General features: G+C 34.4%; 2 protein-coding genes across 6 annotated transcripts in view; one reads left to right on the top strand and one right to left on the bottom strand.

Moving 5' to 3' along the window:
* Positions 1–318: 318 nt before the first annotated feature.
* Positions 319–4,865, top strand: LOC127876839 (prostatic acid phosphatase-like). Of its 2 annotated transcripts, none has more exons than XM_052422327.1 (2): positions 319–434; positions 704–4,865. In XM_052422327.1, exon 2 carries the CDS (start codon positions 720–722, stop codon positions 2,163–2,165), a length of 1,446 nt encoding a protein of 481 aa, XP_052278287.1. In that variant the 5' UTR covers positions 319–434; positions 704–719; the 3' UTR covers positions 2,166–4,865. The 2 variants fall into 2 exon arrangements, with proteins under 2 accessions (XP_052278287.1, XP_052278286.1); XM_052422326.1 differs by having other exon boundaries at positions 341–444.
* A 7,478-nt stretch (positions 4,866–12,343) lies between these two features.
* Positions 12,344–25,862, bottom strand: part of LOC127876838 (myotubularin-related protein 10-B-like) — a 33,299-nt gene continuing 19,780 nt past the window's right edge. For 3 of the 4 annotated variants that reach the window (XM_052422322.1, XM_052422324.1, XM_052422325.1), the window contains 5 exons: positions 25,289–25,312; positions 22,370–22,500; positions 21,324–21,473; positions 20,763–20,941; positions 12,344–18,704 (listed from right to left, as the gene is read on the bottom strand). In XM_052422322.1, the coding sequence (XP_052278282.1) occupies positions 17,844–18,704; positions 20,763–20,941; positions 21,324–21,473; positions 22,370–22,500; positions 25,289–25,312 (1,345 nt within the window). In that variant the 3' untranslated portion in view covers positions 12,344–17,843. The remainder of the gene's footprint in view (positions 18,705–20,762; positions 20,942–21,323; positions 21,474–22,369; positions 22,501–25,288; positions 25,313–25,862) is intronic. The other variant, XM_052422323.1, reaches the window with a different exon arrangement.

Raw genomic sequence — 25,862 nt, 5'->3', positions numbered from 1 at the left:
CGAAAGGGGATCAGGGTTTATCAATATTAAGATTGTGTTAAAATTTGAAGAACATCTGTCAAAGGATATTTGACGTAGCGTACGACATTAACAGACGGACGGACGGACAGACGGACGGACGGACGGACAGACGCGGGGTATACCATAATACGTCCCGTCATAGACGGGCGTATAAAAACGAAGATTTCGTCAACCTTCTCTATATGAGCTTATATAAATTGCACCTCTTTTGCCAACCAGTGGGCGGAGTCTAAACTTTGCAGGTGCGTGTGACGTCACGCGTTAACTCGTCTATACGAAGTTACTGCCCTTAATAACGTTTTCTCCATGACATGTTTGTGCCAGGTGTCAACAGGTAAAAAAATACTCGAGCATCCTGTTCGTGTTTGAACTAAACGGCACGTTGAAAATCGAATCATTGGATCTAAAAAATTGTATGTTTGGGTTAGTTTTTATATTTGTTGTTTAAGTCTCCTTTGACATTTACCAATATGTAATTTTAATAGGTATCCAGGTATATTTGTAGTAAGTAATTGACACAGGCATAAGTTGGACTTTTTTGTTGGTTGCTGATTTAAGATACATTATTTTTATGAATATTAAGTTGTTTAATTTTGCAAGTTATTATATTTTCTTTTAATATAATTGAAGCCCTGGAAAATGTCTTGGTTTATAAACTTTAAAATTCTTTTTCATTTTTCAGGTATGCAAAATACACAATGAATATTTGGCAGTTTGTTGTTCAAGTAACAGTCATATTGAACAGTTTTAAATGCATACAATCCTTCCCTGATGAAGACCCAGAAGACACCACTGGCTATGTAGATGATGAAGGCCCAGAAGTCACCACTGGCTATGTACCGGTATATGATGAATACAAGAAAGTCCTGGCACAAGTCTTGTTCCGACATGGGGACAGAAGCCCTGTACATTCATATGCGAATGATGAATATACTGAGGCAGATTGGCCACAGGGTTATGGCCAACTGTCCATAAAAGGTATGCAGCAGGAATATGTTCTTGGAGCATTCTTACGCGAGCGCTATACATCATGCCAAGGCCTGACTATAAATGAAGAATCATGCTTGAAGTTATTGTCTGAAGATTACAAAAGAGCTGAAGTGTATGTTCGAAGTACTTCTTATGACAGAACACTAATGAGTGCCTACAGTGTATTATCAGCTCTATTTCCCCCTCCATTTAGAGAACAGGACACAAGTTCTATGGGTAGTGCTGAATTGTTCTCAGTTTGGCAGCCCATACCAGTCCACACAGTGCCTATGGAAGAGGATTACTTGCTTGGAATAGGGAAGTGTGAAATGTTTAATAAATTAATGAACGAAACCTTGATGAATCTTACAAATCCTAGAATGCAAGAAATGTTGTCCGAATATAGCGAATTGTTCGCACATGTAGCAGAACATTCAGGGGAACCCAATTCTGTGAAAGGTATGGACAAAGTGTTGGATCCATTGTTCTGTGAGTATGTTTCACAAGATACCGGTAAAACTTTGCCAAGCTGGGTAAGAGAGGATACAGATGTTCTTGGACAGTTGCTTGAATTGCGAGACATGTATGCAGAGTTTAGTGTTCCAGGGACCTTTGCATATTTAAAGGGTGGTTCATTATTGAAGGAAATGATAAATCACATGATTGGTAAAGTGAATGACACAGTTGCTCAGAGATTATTTTTATACTCTGCACACGATACTACAGTAATTGCTTTATTGCAAACAATGGGATTATTTAATTACAAAGCACCACCATATACTGCATGCATACTGGTAGAATTACTGGAGAAAGATTCTGACTATTTTGTACAGATCTTATACAGAAATGATTCTAATAGTGAACCTTATGTTATAGAAATTAATGACTGTGGAACAAAATGCCCTTTGCAAATGTTTGTAGATAAATATCTCCCGTCTTTGCCAGAAAACATTGTTGAAGCTTGTCGCGGTACGGGCCTGAATAATGTCAATGAATATGTAACAAATTATGTCAATGAAAATCTGAGTCCAGTTACAGTACTTAATGTAATATTAGCATCTGTGATAGTTTTAACTTTAATATCATTTCTGATCTGTTACTTTTTCAAGGAAACCTCGGGTAGATCTTCAGCAAAGTATATGCCAGTCCCTACTGAAATGTCCGACCTGTCATGAACTTATGTCCAATATTTAAAGTTACAACTTGTGTTCATTAATATTATTTATTTTATGTGTTCTTTTTTATCATTTACTCGATACCTATGTGGTTAATCTAGCACTATCAACATTCATTTGAAATACTTGACCATGGCAAGCTTAGACTTTAAGTACCTAGACAAGTGTGCTTAGTGTATAATCCAAAACAATTTGATGAAAGTAGTGCAAATGCATTATAATATTGAAATCATTAAATTATGCACCCAAACAATTATTCATATAGAATATCTATTAAGAATAATAAGCCACAGATTGTTTTGCATTTTAAGCTGAACTATTTATTCAAAAGTTGTGCCATTTTACTCATCTGTGAAATGCTAGGGTTAGGGTTTGCATGCAGCCCATATCTCTGTAACAACTGCAGATATTTAAATGTAACAACACTCCATACGCCAGAGTTTTGGTTCAATAATTATGAAACTTGAACAGGATGTTTGTCTGGACAATATCTAGGTCAAGTTTGACGTTTGGTAATGTGGGGACAAAATCTAGGTCATGGGGTCTAATCTTACAAAAACATTGTAAACACACTAGAGGCCATAGATTTTGGTCCAATAATGATGATACTTGACCAGGATATTTTTTTGCCCCCGGTAGGGTGGCATATAGCAGTTGAACTGTTAGTCCGTCTGTCTGTCTGTCAGTCTGTGTTTCCATCCGAAACCTAACAATGACCATAACTTTTGGAATATTGAAGATAGCAATTTGATATTTGGCATGCATGTGTATCTCATGGAGCTGCACATTTTGAGTGGTGAAAAGTCAAGGTCATCCTTCAAAAAACAAATCCAAGGGAAGTAATAAGCTTTAAAGGGAGATAATTATCTGACCCTGCCAAAGGAGAAAGAAAAATAAAATAAATCAAAGCAGCGCAGTAGGGGGCATTGTGTTTCTGACAAACACATCTCTTGTTCTTTATGATATCTAGGCATAGTTTGACATTGGGTCATGTGGGGTCAACATCTTGGTCAAGAGGTCTAAATCTTACAAAAACCTTGTAAATAAATATAGAATTAGCATTACTTCCAAATGTTTGCATCCCAAAAAAAAAACATGCAAATGGACAGTACTCGATCAGAACTAATCATATGCTCACACTGCAAAAGTTAACAGGCGAGAACCGATCTAATATGCTGAGTACTGAATTTTCAATTAAGCAATGAACAAGGCCTTCTACAAAAAGGTTAGCGAACTAGGGCCATCTTGGCCCTCTTGTTATAATATATAATGGAAGCTTCTCACATGTAATGTTTTTCTGGTTCGTTCATGTTTCAGGGATTTATTACTCATACTAATAAGACATTAAATAGTAATATGCATTTTTTGTTTCAACACCAAGTATTGGTACTACTGGCTTGATTCTGATAAAATTGTATATGCAGTGTTTCCAATTGGTGGAAAAATGCTTTACCGGTATGTCTTGATTTTACTGGTACAATTATTTTTCAGGGCATATCACCCTTTGATTTCAAATTGGACATTCTGTAAGACATGTTCATGGGGATATCAGAGTAGTTTTGGCTATTAATTAATTGCTAATTGCCATGTAATTTAATATTGCCCCCTTGGTGCAAAAAGGTACCATGTGACATTGAAATGAGAAGGCAAATGGCACCTTTTTGCACCAATGGTATATGTAATTTAAGAAAAAAACTGTGTGATGATGTAATGATGTACTCATGTGTAATTGAGTATTGGTAATACGTTATTGGAATAATTTTACGGCAAACAGCTCATGTGTATCTATGCCATTCATTTTCATGAATTATTGTCACACATTTAAATGTCAATCTAGAATACATAATCATCTGTCAAAGCATTCTAAACTTACTCATAATAAATACATTGCCATTTTGGTAATGTGCATCAATTTTGCTTTTACTCATGTAACAAATTAATTATTGGGTATAATTTTTGTGTATGTTGGCTATGAATATACTCGCGTGTTCAGGTTAAAAATTTATGTAAATGAACGCTTTTGTAACCTGGGGTGCTAATAGTTGCTGCAGCAGTTTTTGTTTGTATTTAAACGTATATACCAATATATAAAAATTGTTACATATTTACATGAATGTTATGTATATTTACTTGCAGTCTATTTACTTGTTATTCTATTTTTTATAAGAATACAATTTACATGAACATATTTATGTTCACAAGGATATGCAATGCACTTCTTTTTGTTAAAGTATACCGTACACTGTTTTCTTTATGTCACTATCATTCCATGTTAATTTACATATAACTGATGTAAATGGATACATTCCTTGATTCATGAGTTTCAGCAACAGTTGTTTAAATGTCATAGTGTTAATAATTATCTTTGTCAAATTAAAATACATTTCTGTGATCAAAATTGTGTATTAAAGTATGTAAATATAAACATATCTTTGAAAATGCAATGCATATATGATAAATGCATGTTTAATAAATTTTACTTATAATTTTGAAACTATGTAGTAAAGTCTTAAAATATGTATAACACATGTTGACATTAAATACATGTCCCCGCCAAATTATTTTTATCCCAACAAGAAGTTGCATCTTATTCATATCTGGTATCTTGGAGCATTGATGAATTTCAATTAAAATGTTTTATGTTTACATTCTCTCTGCATGCATGTACTATGATACAATTATAAATGCATTTCAAATCTGGAGCAAGCAGAGTAGTTTATTCAGTGTTTGAAAAGGACCCACACAGCTGTTCTTAATCAAGGATTAAGTTTGATTAATCCATCAACTTCCTTTCATAGTTAAAACCCCTAATACAATATGCATACTAAAGTTGACAAGCATCATTTATTTGATGTATGTTAATGTAGCATACATTTAACAGTCTCTTAAAGCATCCATATGGCAGTGGAAGAAACTTCCCGTTCGGGAAACTAGGGGAATCCCCATATTGGTTTCCTGATCGGGAAACTCATGGACAAAATTTGCATTTTTTATTCCCGACTGGGAAATAAAACAGCAATTTTATGGTGGGTTCAGAAAATGGGCTGGGGGAAAACTTTAATATACAAAAAATCTGTTTTTAACACTGCCTTTCTGTAGAGGAAATACATATCTAAATTTTTACCGTTCAAATTTAAGTCCCTGGTTTTCTTTCAATGCGGTTGCAAAGTTTGTATAATCTACATAAAAATGTTAAAATCAGTAGTTTCCTGAATTAGAAACCAAATTTCCTGATCGGGAAACTATCAGAATTGACTGAATTGCTGTTCATTCTTGTTGACTTTATCTAGCACTGACAATTGCTCTTTTATACGAAAGCCTATTAGTACATGTACCACCTAAATTTTAAATAAAAGAGTGCGAAGACGTTTTAACCGGAAAAAGGGCGTTTCTATGCAAATAAACATGTAATATCGAAAAAAAGAACAACATTATAACGCTAATTAAGTGCAATAACGCAAAATAAAGGCATAATTATGCGAAATAAAGGCATACAAATGCTAAAAAAAGGCGTAATAATGCAAACTTAAAGGCGTGCAAACGCTAAAAAAGTGGTAATAACGCCAAACTTGAAGGCCTACATACGCTTAAAAGGGCGTAATAACGCAAAGTAAAAGGAGTATAAATGCTAAAAAGGCGTAATAACGCCAACCTAAAAGGCGTACGAACGCTAAAAAAAGCATAATAACACAAACTTAAAGGCGTACAAACACCACGAAGTTTTATCGCCTTATCATCATCTTACTATCGTAATTTCGCGTTTTTGTTATCGAGCTTCTATCTTTGTGATTGCGCGTTTGCATCGTATTAATATCAAGTGTTGCGTTTAAGATCAACACGTTCATAGGCAATATCCATATCAGGATTGCGTACATTTGCCCATTTGCAGTTAGTAAGACAGCTTGATTCCAATTTTCAATCTTAAGTATCTTGGCTAGATTTTTTCATTTATAAACCAAAATGAAATATACAAGTTTATTTGTATGTGATGAATGCAACTAACAACTGAAAAAAAGACAATTAAATCTGTGTCATCAATTTAATTATTTAGAAACGTACAGTTTAAACATAAATTTGTGAAATCAAGATATACACAAAATATATTTTTTCAAATGTATTTCTTGTTCAACATAACCAGAGATGACACATTGTCAGTTAAAATACAATTTGAACTTGTGTCGCTCGTAATACGATACGTTTTGCTGCTTGAGTGACGAAATTGATTAAACATATATTAACTTGCGTGTACACTTGTTCGTCTGGAAATTTTGGTTGATTTGTACGTGTGCACAGTTATGGCACATATTTAGCAAAAAAGGACTGTAAAACTGTGTAAAATGTAACTCTATAGTAGTTTTGCTAGAGGGATGATACTTAACAAACACATTTTCAGCATGTAAATGTATGCACTTTAATATCTTGATGCATTTAACATGACCATATTTAAGGACCCTTTTTGCAAAACAACAACAACAACCCAATAGCATTTAAGGCTTTTGTCGCGTATAAAACACTAACTGAGTAACTGCTAGCTCGATTATACGTGTCTTATATTAATATTAATCACCACATGTTTTCCTAATGCGATTAGTGTTCAATGACCCTGCTGCATAAATTATAGCAAGTCATCTACGTCAAACGCGATGTAAAAGAGCTACGCCCAATTAAAGAAACACTATTTATATTTCTAATCTAAATCACTCATCCAGGAATATAGCTATTATATGACATATATTTATATATAGCAAAGGTATCATTTTATTAAAAACATTTGATATAATTAACAGTAGGCAAAAAAGAACAGAAAATAAAGTGTTTTGTTTTCACGTCACAATATTTAGTCTCACATATTGTAATAGACGATTTTATCCTAATCTAATTAGCTGTCTTAAGCGTACACTTGGAAATTTTTCTAACGCAACTCTTTTCAAACTTGAAAATCTCAGTCATAAGTAAAAATAAAATAAACGTGTACATGTGATCATTTGACGAATAGTCACCTTCCTATGTGTATGGTGCCACTTACAGCATCGTCGTACTTTAAAGTAATAGGCATAAAATCAACCCATTCATAGGGGATTGTACCGGTACTAACAATTCCATACAAATGTTGGTTGCCTATTCTGGCTTATAGGGACGATTTCTAGAGAGACATAAATTGTTTTTACAAAAACAAACTCAACTGTTCTCATAATGTTTTGGTTTGATTTAAAGTCTTCAAAGATGCCATCACTTTATATAGAACAAAAGGCGTTATTACGACTTTTAAAAGCGTTTGTACGCCTTTGAAATTCATGGCGTTATTACGCCTTTTTTAGCGTATGCCTTTTTCGCGTTACTGCACCTTTTTTAGCGTTTGTACGCCTTTAAGTTTGGTGTTATTACGCCTTTTTGAGCGTTTGTATGCCTTTTAATTGCATTTTAGCACCTGTTTTAGCGTTTGTACGCCTTTTAGTTTGGCGTTATAGCACCTGTTTTAAATAGCGTTTGTACGCCTTTTAGTTTGGCGTTTTTACGCCTTTTATAGCGTAATTACGCCTTTTCTAGCGTTATAACACCTTAATAGCATTTGTATGCCTTTCAGTTTGGCATTATTACGCCTTTTTTTATCGTATAATGCGTTTGTTAGCGTTATAATGCGTTTGTTTGCGTTATAACATGTTTGTTATCGTAGTTACGACTTTATTTGCGTTAATAAGCCTTCGAAATATTTTTTTCCAGTGGTACTTATGGGCTTTCGTACTTTTCTGATCATAGTTCTTTGGACAATATTCTAATAAGGCTAAATTTTCCAGTATGAATGCATATGACTAGTTCCACATTGTTTAGGAAAACGTCCACCTTCAACTTTTGATGCCATGTTTGTGTTAATGTCTAGAAATAATGCATGTATACATTAACTGGATACATATGCACTTTTTCCTGATTAGGAAACTTTGTTTCCCAATCAGGAAGCCTCTGAAACTGTCAATTCTATAGTTTCCCGATTAGGAATTTTGGTTTCTAATTCGGGAAACCATTCATTTTACTATTTTTTCGTTGATTATTCAATTATTGCAACTATATTGAAAGAAAACCAGGGCCTTAAAAAAAAATTTGCACTGTAAAAATTTAGATATGTATTTCCTCTACAGAAGCTTGTGTTGAAAACAGATTTGTTGTATCTTAAAGTTTTCCCCAGTCCTTTTTCTGAACCCACCATAAAATTGCTATTTTATTTCCCGATCGGGAATAAAATTGCAAATTTTGTCCATGAGTTTCCCGATCAGGAAACCAATATGGATATTCCCCAAGTTTCCCGAACAGAAAGTTTCTTCCACTGTATGGATAGTTTTACACTTTTAATACTATTAAAGGAGCTATGTAAATTATTTCACTATTATTGCAATACAAAATTTGTTGTAATTGACTTGAATAGAAGGTCAGGGGACATAAATGTTTTAAATGTTTCTTTAGTCTGCATTCCCTTCTCCCTTCTAGATTACTATTAGGTAAATAACAATTTAATGCGCTCCTGTTCAAAATTTGTTAAACATCAACCCCTTGGGTCAAACTGGTCATGTCCCAGGGATGACACTATTTAGCTCCTCTTAGCTCAAAGTGCTCAAGGTGGGCTATTGTTGTCACACTATGTCCTTCCTCCTTGGTCATGTTTCATGCGTCGTACGGTTGGTATGGTAATTGTCCCCTACTGGTGAAACCGGAGGAGACTTATGGTTTGCACTCCGTCTGTCAGTCTGTCTGTCAGTCAGTCCGTCACACTTTTCTGGATCCTGCGATAACTTTAAAAGTTCTTAATATTTTTTCATGAAACTTGAAACATAGATAGATGGCAATATGGAGATTATGCACATCATTTCATTTTGTGCCTACGTAAAAAAATTCTGGTTGCTATGGCAACAACAAAATTTTTTTTTTTTAACTGACAATGGTGGAGTTTCACAGGTAAGGGACCATATTGCTTGGCAATCTCGTGTTGTTAATCCAATATATAGGCCAAGTTCGTATCTGGGTCTTGTTTCCCTAAACTGCATAAGTTACATTCTTTTAACAAATGATTTCCACAATAAAGATTTTAAACACAATGTATTGTCTTTCAAAACTTGTCTTTCTTGGTTCTAGTCTAGTCTCTAGTTGCTCTACAATTCTGCAATTTAAGAGACAAATGCGCTCAGTTTTTATCTCAGATTTTTTAGTTGTTGCCTTACCTTCTGTCTTTTAAGTTGTTTTACAAGGTTATATAGGGAACTTTTGATAGCAACTTTCTTCACATGAAAAAACTACTAGTTATGCCTCAGTCACAAATAATCCGGTTGCAGGCCGATGCGTCCGATCTCCAGACATAAGATTTGTTGTACGAGTATCACGACAAGCTCTGTCCGGCGTCCGTCAGTCATTGTGTGGAGGCCCTGTGGCAATCAGACGGTCATCGACCATGATATGTCCCTGGAAAATAACTTAATTTTTGCTGATACACATACAATTAATCCTATGCCGGGCAATAACTGTGCGTTGATCGTGCAATCTTTTTTGATCTCAACTCAATTCCTTCCTGGGCCCAACGTCTGGTAAAATTTTAAATGAGACTTAAAATTAATCATGACCCTGCCCAATGCTACAAAATGGACATCAGCGTTAATGAGCATAAAAATACGCTGTCTGCTGATTCGGAAGGTGATCGGTCTCCAACGGTATTTGTGACTGAGGGATTAAGTATATAATGCTTTGTTTCTCTTGAAGTTGCAGAATCTCTGAATACATCTGGTCTTGTTTACTCTTATGGTTACTGGTTACTATAATCCACTTATTTGCATATTGTTTAAGTTTTTTTTAACAATTTGATTGATTCACATTGATGTTTGGAACTGGTACATTTATGGAAGCTTCTCCTCAGTAATTTAGCCCCTCCCATCCCCCTTACAGCTTAAAACCACATCAAAATTGAATTCATTTCAGTAGAAAATACATAAACATTTTACTATTGGTCTAAACTATGTGATTCTAGAAAGTTAAATAGGTATAAATGCGAGAATGCACTCAAAGTCTACACATAATACAGCCTTAGGGGCAATGACCTTTTAAGCTAAGAAATACACATACCAGACTCGCATCAATCAGCATGTGTATTGGCAATTTAGATTTATTGTAATCTTATTTGCAATCTGTTTTTATATTGCATTTTTTTTTTACATAAATGTGGATTTTTGTTATGAACAGGGTGGTTAAAACTGTTATTTTTAAGTGAAAGTGTAATATACCAACTGACAAAGTATGCATTTATAATTTACCAAGAATTCAGATTAAGTTGTTTGTTATTTCTTTCATTTGTGTTGATTTTGTATTTATATCCATCAGAATACTTGATAGCATGAACAATTAAATAATATTGTCTCATACTGCTATATCAACCTTTATTTGTTTGATGTAAATAAATTAACCACAATGTTGTTTATGTGGTCAATCAAACATCATATTGTAAATATATTTTTATAAACAAATTCTTACCATAGTTGCATTGTTGGTATGTTAATATATTTTTTACTTCGCTATTTCCAAGCTTTGCACCCTTTTTGTCAAACATATCAAAATTTTAACTTGCCAAATTAGATTTTTACTTGATGGAGCCATCTTGTGCAAGAGGTCCTTTTCAAAGTCTGGATGGTTGTTAAGTAGTTTACACTAGTTTATGGTGAAGGTAAAATGTGTGTTAAAATTTGAATTTGTATATAGCGGATATGATTATTTTTAGAGATGATTATTTTTAGAGAAATTGTCCACTAATAAGACTACAAAACCTTGCATGACTTTATAGTGGACAGGCAGCTCCTTATCAGAATGCGCAAAAGCAGAGGCTTGTCTGGAGCTACGCTGGCCGCAAATTGCAAAAGGCCCATTTAACATGGCTAATATACATATAGGACATTGCGTTGTTGATGTTGAAGTGCCTTCCATGACCTGATGTTTGTATCAGACACCAATACCTTGTAGAATTATGCAATCAAATATTGTTTGTGACTTCAAGGCTTATTTTTCTTGTGTCTCGCTTAAGTATTGTGTGTGCTGTTTACTATTTTGTTTGTAATAAATATATAATGAAATTAGTGTTTGCGTTTATAAATGAATACTTGCAGTATAATGTACAAGCTCCAAAGCCTTTCTTCAGTGGATGAACACATAAAAGTATCCATAAAATTTATAATGGTCTTGTTAAAATGATCTTCTGTAAACAATAAAATTAATGTTTCTTGAACCTGGTATGATTTTATATACAAGTCAACCATCTTTTTATACCTGGTATTAAACCTTGTTCATGTTTTATCCTACAGCTAAATAATTTTATAAAACATAATAGGACCCATACAGAAAAGATAAGATTTATCCCACACCTATGTTTATCCCACACCTAGTCATGTGTGGAGGAAGGTCATATAACTCGGAATCAACTATAAAGTATTAATTTTTAGTAAAATCGAATCCGATTCAACAAAACAAACAATTTGATACCAAGATGTAAAATATTTTAAACATAAAATGCAACACAAACAGCAAAAAAAATTTTTTTACAAGTATTATGCGCGCCTGCTCATGACGTCATTATTAACACGTCAAACGAAAATAAATAGTATTCTTTCCCGGTAAAACTGCAGCTTTTTAGCGATGTTTTAATTATTTCTTGAAAATGGGGACGTAGAGGTATGATGAACAGAAAAACAGGTTACATTAAAAAAAATAATTTATTTTGTAAGATAAATTAAATACTTCGTAAGTGTGACTGTGTACTTAAATTTATCTCACGAGTGAAGAAAGGTTTATATGGTGAGCCTCTATTTTGCATACTCCATAAGAATTGATGAAGATTTAAGTAGGACAATTTCAATACACATAATGTATTAAACGTTAAGGAAATCAAAATTCACCAAAATTTCTGTAAATGAAGGCTTTCCCCTTACTATAAGAAACTCTATGCAGAATTTTTCTTAAATTAAAATATGGAAGCGTTTTACCAGTGAGACTTAGGGATAATTCTATTATAAAAACAGAGCTGTTATTAAAATGTTGATTTCTTTGATTACAGAATAATCTTGACTAAATTTCCCAAGGATACAACCATGAATGCATCCAAAGCAGAAAAATACATCATAAACAGCGCTGATTAGAAAACCAAACAAAAACATGAAGAGGGTTCTGTTTGTTTATTAAATGATTGTACTGTAAAATAGTTTTTAAACAGATAAAGAGTGAATCAGTTCGTTAATAGCATACTATCCTACAGATTTATACAAATGTGTTACCAGATAAAACAAACAAAATATTCTGATTTAGAATTATACCTAATGAACACTGGTTTTTAAAAGTCTCACACAATAAAAAGAAAAGTTCAACTGCCCATCAACTGAATGAAAAAAAAAATAACAAAAGAAAAAATTGCCATCTAAGACAAAAATTTCTGGTATCACATAGAAAATGTAAATGGGGTCAGTATTGAAAATGCTTACACTTGCAAAATAAGCTTTACTGATAGATTTAAATATGATGAATAAAGCCAAACACATGTGATAGATACATAGCAGATAATCATTTTTTTGCAGGACAAAGTGGCTTTAATAACATAGCAAATAAGCTCTGGAAATGCTAGTAGAAAGCATGTATATCAAATTGTGAAAACTGAGGTATAGAAAAAAAGAAGAAACAAAACGAATTCGAATATGAAATAACATGTTTGATCACACAGACAGACATTTTGATAAGAAACAAGTTTTTAAGGCAAGGTCTAAACAAAATTAACATCTTGAAAAGTAGTTCCTATTTTGTGTGCAGAGCAAATGAACTTGTCGTTATTTACCTGTTGCCTTGGATTTATTTGAAAACATGAATACACACAAAATTATCACAAGGACATAAAACATTATGTAAAAAACAAAAAGAAATCATAAAATTGCATGCGAATGTCAAAATTAGCTTAATCTATACATAGTAATCAGAGCAATTTATCCTTTGCTACAAAGGTATAGAAAGTCAACAACACTGGATTCATCATAATATCCAATAACCAACAAAGACTCTATTACACATAATACGACTAAGATCACACAACTTGTTGAGAGAACAAATGGAATGTACTGGGCTCTGCTATCAGCTTCTGCCTACACATTCTGTGTTCTGATTACCATTCTTCTGTCCAATAAACACAAACTATATGTCCGGGATGGAAAATGAATTCCGAATAGGCAGCCAGATTCTTATTTTAATAGTACCGGTAATACTTAAGATCAGGCATCAGAGTGGGGGAATCTGTTATATAATTATTTCAATTTCGGCTTCTTATATGAATAAGACCTGCAAAAGTTAGTCTTATGCAATATGTGGCCAGAGTAGCTCCAGACAGACCAGCGTATCTGCCCAGTCTGATCTGGAACTACCCTGCCCGCTAATGTGACCACACACACTGGCTTTATTTTACAGCCAAAAAGGTAGCTCCCAACCAGACTGCACTACTCTGGCCACATATAGCATACGACCCATTTTCACATGACCCTGGTCATATCATATGGGCTTTTGTTTGTTTAAAGTGCAAGATTTTAGACATTGTCACTTTATAAATAGCCTAGTGACTTACAGTTGATAAAGAAGAATCCATAAAGTATTTATGTAAACATGGACTCTAATGATGGCCTAAAAGTGTTGGTAATCTAAAAATGTGTCCATAGGACACAGATTCCCTGCTATATGCCAATGGACACATAAGCTAATGTTATGTGACAGATATTATGTTAGCAGTTAACACAGTATGTGCATACCCTTGTAACTGTTGTCATACTTTAAGCCTACTTGCTAATTTTGACATTGACCTTTCAGTTCATGCACGAGACATGCAGTCTTCACATGATGATACATTCTGCCAATTTAGTTTGGAATACAAGTATGCATGATATAGAAACAGAACAGACTTTCACAAGAACATTTATTACCATATCATGACTAACACATCCTCTGTCACCTTTGCCTTTAAATGAGAAACATAACACAGCACGTTGCTCAATAAATTGTTTCATTACTTCGCATTTCCATGTAAAATTACTCTTAAAAGAAGTTTAGAAAAATAGCAATGAGAAATATGGAATTTAAAGATTTCACATACCAGTTATTTAACATTAATCCAGATCTATCAGACACCCACAGGCAAATTAAATTACTACATGATTGTGAACTTTAAGTTACTTTTTCGGAATAATGTTTATAGAAATTTACTGATGAAGTAATAGGTTCTATCACATGTGGCTTGACCATCAAAACACCATATATGTATAGATATTTTAACATTGTTCAATAAACAACTATTTTAAGGTTTTGTAACAATTACTCTGCATAAATATGTTTGTTAAATCTGGTTAACACAACTAAGCTCACAAATAGAAAAATACCAGACCCTAACATATAATAGGCAATTATACGCCATTTTTAACGCTGACCTTGCCCCATTATCTATTGCATTGTGATGCACATTAAGCTGCAAGTATTCATTTGTCGAAAATACGTGTAAATTCAATATGAGCTGAATAACAGATCATATATAAGGAAAATGTAAAAAAACAAAAACATCCAGCTTTGGAAAAATTCATATGAAATTATAAATAGAAAATTTTGCTTATTCTGATTGTCTAAAATACAATAAAAATCTTCTTTGCAAATATGAAAACCATTATACAAAGTTTTGCAAAATCACTGTTACAATCATATATATCTACATAATGGAATGGCATATTATGTACACATTAACTTCAATGTTTCCTGCTTTAAACAAAATGTAATAATCTTACTGCACTTAAGTTTCTAACATAAGTCTTCCATGACCTCTTAAACAACATCTTCAATACATGTATAGAGCATTAAACAAGAGACATTTCAACAGTTTAAAATCAGCCATTAAAACAATCCACATATTCTTGAATAAAATTTCATCACACATCATTTCATTAATAACATATTTTAATTGTTGTTAAATTTTAATGTATGTATGTGTTGTTGTATTATGTTATGTTGCTCATTATCGAAATAAATCTATCTATCTACCATCTAGTGCACAATTAGCTGGAAAATTGTGGAAAACATTTCTTAGAATGTACATGGTGCCATTTTTCTATGATCAAAGGACTGGATAATAACGTGGTATAGAAAAAGGCTTCAATGAAAAGAAAATGGGAATTTAACAATGCACCACTATTTATATAAACTTGATATCTGTATCACACCCCTTTGCACACCATTCATGTTAAATAGGAACACTTTAAAACTGAATTAGATTATCAGACGGATTGACATGTGTCATACATAATATGGCAACCAAGAAATGAGTCCACAGGCCACTGATGTCCCAACATTAGTTTTGTCCCAAACCTCCTAAAATATCAAACAATTCTGAATAAAAAATATTAAGGTGCGCAAGTTCACATGACAGTTTATATTATGTTTATTTATGTGTGTATAGCATAAAGTTTCATTCCTCTAGCAGCACAACTTTTTGATTTACACATGACGAAACTTAAAAAAAAAAAATCCGCTTCAAAAAGGCCTTTGTGGTTTTGTAAAAAATATCCCAACTAAAATATAGATGTGAGCAAGGTCACATTCTGGTTAATATGTTCATTATGTTTCAGCCCTCTAACAGCAACATTATTTTAGCCATACACTAAACGAGCAAAAAATGTCATTTTATGTTTAAAAAGGGGACATAACTAGGGTTATATAAAAAACATTTGTACTTAATTATAGTGGTCTGCAAGTTCACCTAATGGTTTATATGTTTGTGTAGTTTCAGTTCAATAGCAGCAATACTTTGCTTACTCACTGTATGAGCTACACAAGTTAACAAGAAACCGTCGGAGATGGGTGATGCTCCCCAAAGTTTTTTGTTACAATATTGCACTATATATTCAGATAAAAGGAAAAGTAGTTGGGGCGACAAGAATTGCACTATATGTACAGTTTATAGAAAATTTCAAAGGGCCATAACTCTGTGAAAAATCATTTGACCAGAACCGGCTGATTAAATGCACATCTCCTGTTGGTAGTGAAGCTTCCCATAAAGTTTCATTGAATTCCAGTCATTAGTTGCTGAGAAATAGCCCGGACAAGAATTGCACTATATGTACAATGGAAAATTTCAAAGGGCCATAACTCTGTGAAAATCATCCGACCAGAACCGGCTGATAATATGCACATCTCCTCTTGGTAGTGAAGCTTCCCATAAAGTTTCATTGAATTCCAGTCATTAGTTGCTGAGAAATAGCCCGAACAAGAATTGCACTATATGTACAGTTAATGGAAAATTTCAAAGGGCCATTACTCTGTGAAAAATCATCCGACCAGAACCCGCTGATAATATGCACATCTCCTCTTGGTAGTGAAGCTTTCCATAATGTTTCATTGAATTCCGGTCATTAGTTGCTGAGAAATAGCCCGGACAAGAATTGCACTATATGTACAGTTAATGGAAAATTTCAAAGGGCCATAACTCTGTGAAAAATCATCCGACCAGAACCCGCTGATAATATGCACATCTTCTCTTGGTAGTGAAGCTTCCCATAAAGTTTCATTGAATTCCGGTCATTAGTTTCTGAGAAATAGCCCGGACACAAAAATTATGCACGGACGGACACCAGACGGACAGACGAAGTGGCGACTATATGCTCCCCCCAAAATAAATTTTTGGGGAGCATAAAAATTGTATCAATTATGCATAAAAGAGGCAATAAATCTGTTTATTATGAGAATTTCAAAATTAAAATACAAGGGGTGTACATTCACATGCTGGTTAATATAGATAGAAAAGTGCAAATCTATAAGCCCATCTAAACCTTCTGAAAGTAGGGGCATATTTATAGTATATTTATTAATATTTGCTAATAATCTACATACAATTCAATTTACTTGGGTTTTAGTTTTGAGAGCATACAACCATGCTAGCATAAATAAATATGACCATTATATCAATTTAAATAATGTTTTGTAAACAAGCTTAAAACAAACAATGGAATGGCGTAATTGTTACAAGTATGACCAGTAACTTAATGAGGTTGATAAATAACAAACAAAAATTCAAATGTCCCACAATGGCAACAATTGTCTACAGCCTACATTGCTCTAGACAATGAAAATTATATACATACACAATTCATCAACATTTTCATCACAGCTTTATCCTTATTTTTTATGGGACTAAACAATTACTGGAATATAAATGTCCTACAGCCATTGGAAAAGTAAACCGAAGGTAAACAGCTCCAATATAAAAATTCTGTAATTCTCAATGATTGTAAAGTTTCTTTCAACCAGAGATGTGTTTGTCAGAAACACAATGCCCCCTTATGCACCGCTTTTTGCTTGTTTGTTTTTTACCTTTGACCTTTCACCACTTAAAATGTGCAGCACCATGAGATACACATGCATGCCAAATATCAAGTTGCTATGTTCAATATTTCAAAAGTTATTGCAAAACTTTAATGTAAGGTTAAAGTTTTGGGACAAAATGACGGAATGACAGACAGAAAGACAGACAGGCCTAAAACAATATACCCCGGATCATTTGATCCGGGGGCATAAAAAGCCACTTTACATGTATGATTAGAGATTAAGTGTTACATCAGGATCCTGATGGGTTTAAAACTAAGGCTTTTGAGTTCATAAGGTTCCAGTCCAGTCATCGTCCACATATTTATCATAGTCCAAGCTACTGTTTCGAATATATGAACAGATCGGCGTGAATGAGAACTGCTTTTCCTTCAGTGCCGGGCCGGGAGAGAACGGAAACGAGGACGATAAAGCTGTAGAATTCAGCAGTTCAGATATCTTCGACTTGTTCGGTTGATGACTGACGATTAGGTCGTTCTTGGAACGGAACTCCACAAACAAACTTTCACGCAACTGCAGAGTCTTCAATTTGTGGTGCAGCTGTGCAATTTCCTCCACCATGACACACTGCTGCAAATACTGAGTAGGGGTCCCTCCACTCAGGATCTGGGCGGGGCTCTGCCAGCGCAGGTAGCACTGGGTCCACAGCCGGATGGACAGCGATGAACAGTTCGGGACCAATAAGTCTTTTTTCAGTGGGTCAATCCGCTCAGGTCTTGCATCTTGACTGTGGTTTCTATTTTGTTCTAGGCTGGTGGTAAAAGAATTGTTCCTTGAACTACGGCAGAACATTCCCTGAATCGATAAAACCTGTAGTTCATTCAGAGAAGACACGAGTTCCTCATCGTGGGTTATCAGGTACAGGGGATTCTTGAAGAAGGAGAAATCTTCTGAGCCAAGCTGAAAGTCCCATTTCCAAACTGAAGGAAGCTTGAACTGCTTTATGTTCTTGCCTTCATTTCTGGAAAAATGGTACCTCTGATGATCATTGTTGAATAGGAATGTATCGAAGAGTCCAATATACGCACTGTCCCATATTGTGGTCAGATAGGTTTCCGTGAATTCAAATGCAGCTGGATATTGTATCAAAAGTTGCCATATACAGTCCAAAAAAAGAAGAAAAATCGGAACCTGAAATAAATAAATCCAATAAATATTCTACAATAAAATGACAAAAGCTATAATTCTTCTAAAACTATTCGCAGTCAAAATTACTTTCTTTACAATCATCTACACATCAAAAGTCGTTCAAATGGGACACTTTGAGCTAGATATAACCAGTAACTAAAGAGAAAATACAAGCCTCAGAACAAACAAATGGACAAGTTATATGCTTATTGCTTCCAATTTCAGGCAAGCATAATAATGATATTCTCAAATTTGGGAAACCTAATGTACCGAAATACTCTAAGTTTTTGGACACTTTAAAATAATTTATTTGTTTTGTGTCCAAAAATCTTATGTGAAAAATATTCCAAAAAATCAGGTGTCCCAAAATTTAGAGAAACAAGGATATCAGTAAAACTGATGGATGCTCCCCAATGATGCTTTGTCGATATATGGCTTAATTGTGTGGAAAAAAGTATGACCTTGAGAAGATCGATTATTAGCCTCAGTGACCCCAGTGACCTCAAACCTCATCAAAAAGATAGAGGTCCATGCAAGGTACCTACTTGCAAATATGTAAGAGATCGGTAAAGTATAGAAGGCACTATTAGAAACTGTAACAATAGCGTGATGGAAAATCTATTATTAGCTTTGGTGACCTTGACCCCACCAGTGACCTCAAACTTCATCAAAATACAGAGGTCCATGCAAGGTACCAACATGGCAAATATGTAAGAGATCGGTAAAGTATTGAAGGCCCTATGAGAAACTGTAACAAAAGCGCTGACAGAAAATCTATTATTAGCCTTGGTGACCTTGACCCCAGTGACCTCAAACCTCATCAAAAGGTAGAGGTCCATGCAAGGTACCTACATTGCAAATATATAAGAGATTGGTAAAGTATTGAAGGCGCTATTAGAAACTGTATCAAAAGCGTGACAGAAAATCTATTATTAGCCTCAGTGACCTTAACCTTGAACCCAGTGACCTCAAACCTCAAGAAAAGGTAGAGGTCCATGCAAGGTACGTACATGCCAAATATGTAAGAGATTGGTAAAGTATTGAAGGCCCTATGAGAAACTGTAACAAAAGCGTGACAGAAAATCTATTTATAGCATCGGTGACCTTGACCTTGAATCCAGTGACCCCAAACCTCATCAAAAGGTAGAGGTCCATGCAAGGTACCTTCATGCCAAATATGAAAGAGATCAGTAAAGTAGTGAAGGCGCTATTAGAAACTGTAAACAAAAGTGTGACGGAAGGAAGGAAGTAACCTCAAACTGGCAACTATATGCTCCCCATTTACATTGTATAAATATGGGGAGCATAAAAATATGTGACCGAAAATTAAGAGAAACTTAAAATGTTTCATGGACAATTGGATAATATGATGCAATATGTAAGTGTCCATTGCATCAATGACTAATAGAACATGCTTGTAAAATACCAGGCCAAAGCTTTGCTACCTTTACCTAGTATGATATAGAACAAAAAAGTTCATAGGATATCATTTCAAATGCTGTTAGGTAAACCCATTCTTGATTACAGGTATACATGGCTATTTACCAATTCACGCAAATGTTATTGTCTGTATCCCTCAGGCATTTATCTGCCAGGTTTTATAACCTTAATCCTGTTGTAAAAACCTATGGTCGAGATACACCAGATTGTCACCAGATAAGCAAAACAAGGCAGAAATCAGGCAAATTAGGGCTGTAATACATCCTGTCCAAAAAATCAGTCATTAATATGGAAAGAAACCCCTGTGTCCGAAAATTTAGAGTAATATTTTTTTATTTTGGCTAAAAAGCGGGTGTCAGAAAATTCAAAGTGTCCAAAAACTTAAAGTAATTATGGTAATCTGTTTTCTTTTGTACATACCAATGGTGGTTTCATTCAGATACATGTGGTTTATGTTGATCGTATGGTATGTGATTTTGAAAAAGGGTCCATTTTTTTAATGGGTCTGTATTTTAGCAAAGTCTATAGTAAGTTCATGACAAAAAAACTTTTTCAATGCAGATAAAGAAAAACATTTCACACAAAATCTGCACTTAAAGCTCCATTGTACACAGCTGGTACCTGTTCTGTGTCTGCCTCTGAGACAGTGACAAGGCTGAGGTATCTCTGGAAGGGGTGTCCCATCCGGACCCACTCCTTCTGCACAAGGCCCTGGAACCCTGCCAGGGTCCGGTAGTGTGGGTCCAGCAGCACCTGGGACACGCTTGACACCAGACAGGACAGGTCCCAACCGGTCCTCTCTGAATACATATGAGATTGGCTCTGGTAAAACAGCGCTTAATGCATATGAAATCCAGCAGATAATCAGCTTGTTATGACACATGAAGAGCTATCTTTAATCACTATTATTTATTATACAAAGAGACGAGAACAACTACACAATTACAAAACTTATATTCATGAGCTGCAATCTGCGAAAACGGGCTTTAATGCATGTGCAGAAAGTGTCGTCCCATATTAGCCTGAGCAGGCTTATCAGGGATGACACTCTCCTCTGTTATGGAATTTTTCTTTAATTGAAGTCTCTTCTTAGCGAAAATCCAGTTTAGGTGGTAAGTGTCATCCCTGAGCTTTAACTTATAAGAATCATGAAACTTAACCACTGTGAGTCCCAAATCTGACCTTGAATCACAACAGTTCTCTTGCCCCCTGTCACTTCCTCTGCCACCTCATTACACGCTGCCAGACATCGGGAGACTAGTAGCAGCCATCTTGTGTTCTCAAGACTTGTATTCCACACTGCATCTTGATTCGAGAACTCTTGCATTGTGTCTGTTGATATGAAATACAATCAACACAATAGTTCATACAATACAGATCAATAAGTTTTATTAACCAGACACTAATGCTGAAAGACTATGGTAAATTTTACTTGTCGATTTGTTATTTTCCTCAACTACCTTGAACCTGTATTGATATGTCATATGTTAAGCATCACTTGACAGTCATTATAATGTGAATTTTCAAAAGCACACATTTATAGTGCATCAGAACTTATAGTTTTACTGTTTTGCCACCTTTCAATTTTTAAAAGTCACATATGCGCCATGTCATGCCAAAATGGGTGTTATACCACATGCGGCCAGCATAACTTCAGACATTGTCTGATTACAAGACCTATGGAACCTTCCATGACTTTATAGCAGACAGGGTCACTCAGAATGGTCTGGAGCTACGCAAGACATGCATGGCATAAGACCCATTTTCATATGATGCGGCTCATACACCTGTCATTTGGGTCCAATTGTTCAAAGAGTTACCCAAAGACAAATAATAATCATGCTTTGTTTTCCAATAAACATAGATTTAATAATCCTGCACACATTAAAAACTATTAAAAAGCGCAACAAACTTTTCCTCAGTTTTGCAGAATTAAGCCTCCATGGCAAAGTTTATGCTAGTTTAAGAAGAGAAATTCGTCTCTGAACTTTAACCATGGTTAACTTAACCTACTGTTTAAACTCTAAACAATTGCTTGCTTCCCATTATCATTTGAAACAAGTCATCTAAATATCAACTTCAAACAATAAGGCCAGGAATCTCCTATGCGAATTACAGTTCCTGGAAAAATCAACCAATGTTTTTTTTAGATTTGAAAGAAAAAAAATAGGATCAGTAATTGGCTGCCCTTTACTGCATCAAGATATCTATCCCAGTCGGTTGCGTACCAGACATGCAGATTTTTCTGAGCTTGACAAAGCTCTCCTGTACTTCCTGACATGAAGGACACTTCTCCTCTACTTTCACAATCTTCGGCTTGTTTCTCTGATTGCTGGCAACCTTCACTGCATCCAACATCCTGCAAACAAAGGCAAATACACATTGGTATAACAGGATTAGGCATATTGTTTATTTAATAACTAATAATTTTCTGTTATAATTTGTTGTCAATAGTTGATGGTAACTAGTTTGGATGTGCATTAAATATTTCATGAGTATTACTTACATGTATATCTGAATTTCTACAAAATATCTAATTAATTCAAACACCATTTTAGTCTCTGTTTTATGATTATGTTTCCTGACTCTAAGGACAGACTGAGAGTGAAATTGCAAGGAGCTTTGCCCAGCTCATGTCCCTCCGGTATGGTCAACACAAACAGTTTGAAATCATTTGAAATTCAACATATTTTTGAAAATATTCAATGGCAAATGAAACAAATACACTGCTTTACTACCCAAATTACACTTGTTCAACTAAGAAATTCCTTTGATTTAGCAATTACAAAAATGTAACCTGACTTGTCCAGCTTTCCGCCCTGCCTGCTTTAGCAGCATTCTACACCTTTGTGATCCTAGATCGTGCCCTACTTACTCAGTGCATATTTCTATGAAAGACTTTAAACTATTTATGCCTAGTGGACTCTCCCACCCTTCTAAATTGGATCAATTTATTTCCAAAATTAGGGATGTCTAGTATATATATTTCTATATTTAGAATATTTCTTACAGAAATTCCTTTGAGGAAGAAGCGCAGACCCAGATGAGACCCCGCATTATGCTGTGTCTCATCTGGGTCTACGCTGTTTGCCAAGGCCTTTTTTCTAGACGCAAGGCATAAATGGGTTAACATGACTGTTACAGTGAAGTCAATAAAACACACATATAACTTCAAAATCATGAATAATTTATAACACTCAAAGAACCATGTAAAAAAAGTTTTTTTTCCATATTGTTGGAAGATATGGTCAATTAGTAATTATGTAAATATATATGTACTGAATCATATATAAATTTCTGTGAAAAAAGATATGAGATAGAGAGAAATAAGCGACAAGTCTGCTCTTGTTATAATATGGTGGTATTTGAAAATAGGTTTTGAGCCATATACGTCCAGCGCATCTGCACAATCGTGTCAGGAGTTCCCTGCCCATTAATGAGACCAGGAAGCCTTGCACGCCATTATTGCAGACAGGGAAGCTCCTTACCAAACTGCGAAATATGGTGACCACATATTGCATAAGACATGTTTTTGCATATTTTGTTGTTGTGTTTAAGTGCAGAGATTTTCATTATGCATAAGGGAGTTTAAATGCTTACATTAAAAAAGATGGCAAGATAATTGTTTAAGCAGAAAAAGGCATTCAGATCCATACTACATTACAGAAATTTACGATCATGTATATATTGACACATATAAATTGACATATGTGTGCTTTTGTAAGAATGAATAAGGTTACAAATAATTCAAAATTATAATTTGAATATGTTTTTGTTTTCATTCATACATGAAAAACTATGATATTTTACACAGTGTTTTTTTCCCACCATTATAGAAACGGGTCTAGGTTCCATTGGATTTGAAAAAAATGGAATGTATTGACTAAAGTTGGGAAATTAGTGTTATACTAGTAGTTGTTTTGCTAACAAATTATTAAAGTGTTTCAATATTTCATGTAATTAGATTCAACTTATAAAGCTGGATGGGAACAAAATGTTGAGATCTTAAACATAAATAAATATTTTTAAGGGGGGGGGGGGCTCCCATTGGGGATTTTGTAGTCTCATTTGGGAAAACAAATACTATTTTCCATTGAAATTTGAACGAAAAAATATATGTCGACAAATCCCTAACTCAATACCGGGGGTAATTATTTTGTATCTTTAGTTAGAATGTTATTAAATAGCTATCAGTTTTCATACACAAGTTTGCAAATATATTGAGCACCAATATTTTATTTTATGTTATATTGTGTTATAGATATAGATATAGAGGATATTTGTTCATGTCAGTGTAAGATTGTTTGTTATTTCACGAGTGATAATAGAAAATATATTTTCACGAGTTGCGCTGCCACGAATAAAAGCTTATTTTTCTGTGATCACGAGTGAAATAACAAAGATCTTACACTGACATGAACAAATTTTCTGTTTCTTTTATGCCTCTTTTTCAATAAAATAATTAACAGCTGTGTCCCTTTGCTGAAAAGTTACCCTTTCTCAGAGTTTCTCCCGTGGGGAGCCTCAATACATTTCAAAACACAAAATGATGTCATTAGTGGGACGAAATTATGTCATTATACCAGCAAAACTCCAGTTAAACTCTTTTACAATGTCAATAAACAGTGAAAAAGCATAGAATAAAAGAAAATTTGTTGGATTCGGTGGAATGTCAATTTGAATTCACTCGTGATCATAGAAAATATGTATAAAATTATTTATGATAATCTAAAAATAGCCAAAGAGTTCCGAAAATTTGTTCTTTTCACCGGTGAAAATAACAATACGTTCTTTTCACTGCTGTTATGTCACGGCAGAAATGTCATATTTTATCATTAGGTATAAAAAAAATAACTTAATACAATGCATCAAGGATGGAATGACAGCTTCATGTTATCTGATTAACATTTTTATGTCAGATAAACAGTTTTAGGTTAAGAGAACTGAGATCGACCCAAAGCAGGAATCCAGTGCCTCACTTTCATTTAATCACTCACCAAGTGCTGATGGTTTGCACTTCAGACAGAGTAATTAAACAAAGGTATTGAAATATGATACCAAGCAGGGACTTGCATTACGAGTCCATTCATCACAAACATCACTCCATTGAAACAGATAGAGGACATCAACAGACAGTAGAAACTTACCTATCATTACTATAGCTGCCATGCCTATGTTGTTTAATAAAAAAAAATGTTTGATTTGTTAGCTGCATTTTACAATGGCACATACTTATGCCACAAACTATCAACTGCCCCACTTAAATCATAGGTCAGATAGAATGGTCGTAGAGGTTTTCATGAACAATCCCTAAACTGGCCAAGCAGAGTATCAAACTCACCATCCTCAGATGTTAAGTCCAGCTCCCTGCCAACTAAGCCTGCCAGTCCAGACAATTCATTCAGAGGAACCCATAACAAGAGATAACTTAAATGCTACCCTGTTTTTCATAGTTCTATATAATTTTTACAACAAGGGCATTTCATTTATGAAATAAAAGAGAAATACCAAAGTACAAAGTAACATATTGTGCTTTGCTTATTTCCCCCTTATCAATAATTACTTTACAAAGGAACATTTTAAACAAGACTGTTGCCAAGCAATATATGTCCCCTACCAGCTCCACCATCGTCAGAATTTTTTATATAATTATATTTGTTGCCATAGAAACCAGAATTTTCGACGTAGGAACAAAATGAAATGACGTGAATAATGTCCATA

The sequence above is a fragment of the Dreissena polymorpha genome, chromosome 4 (assembly GCF_020536995.1).
Source record: "Dreissena polymorpha isolate Duluth1 chromosome 4, UMN_Dpol_1.0, whole genome shotgun sequence".
NCBI lineage: Eukaryota > Metazoa > Mollusca > Bivalvia > Myida > Dreissenidae > Dreissena > Dreissena polymorpha.
Note: the sequence above shows the minus strand (reverse complement) of the source record. Positions and strands in the feature narration are given on the sequence as shown.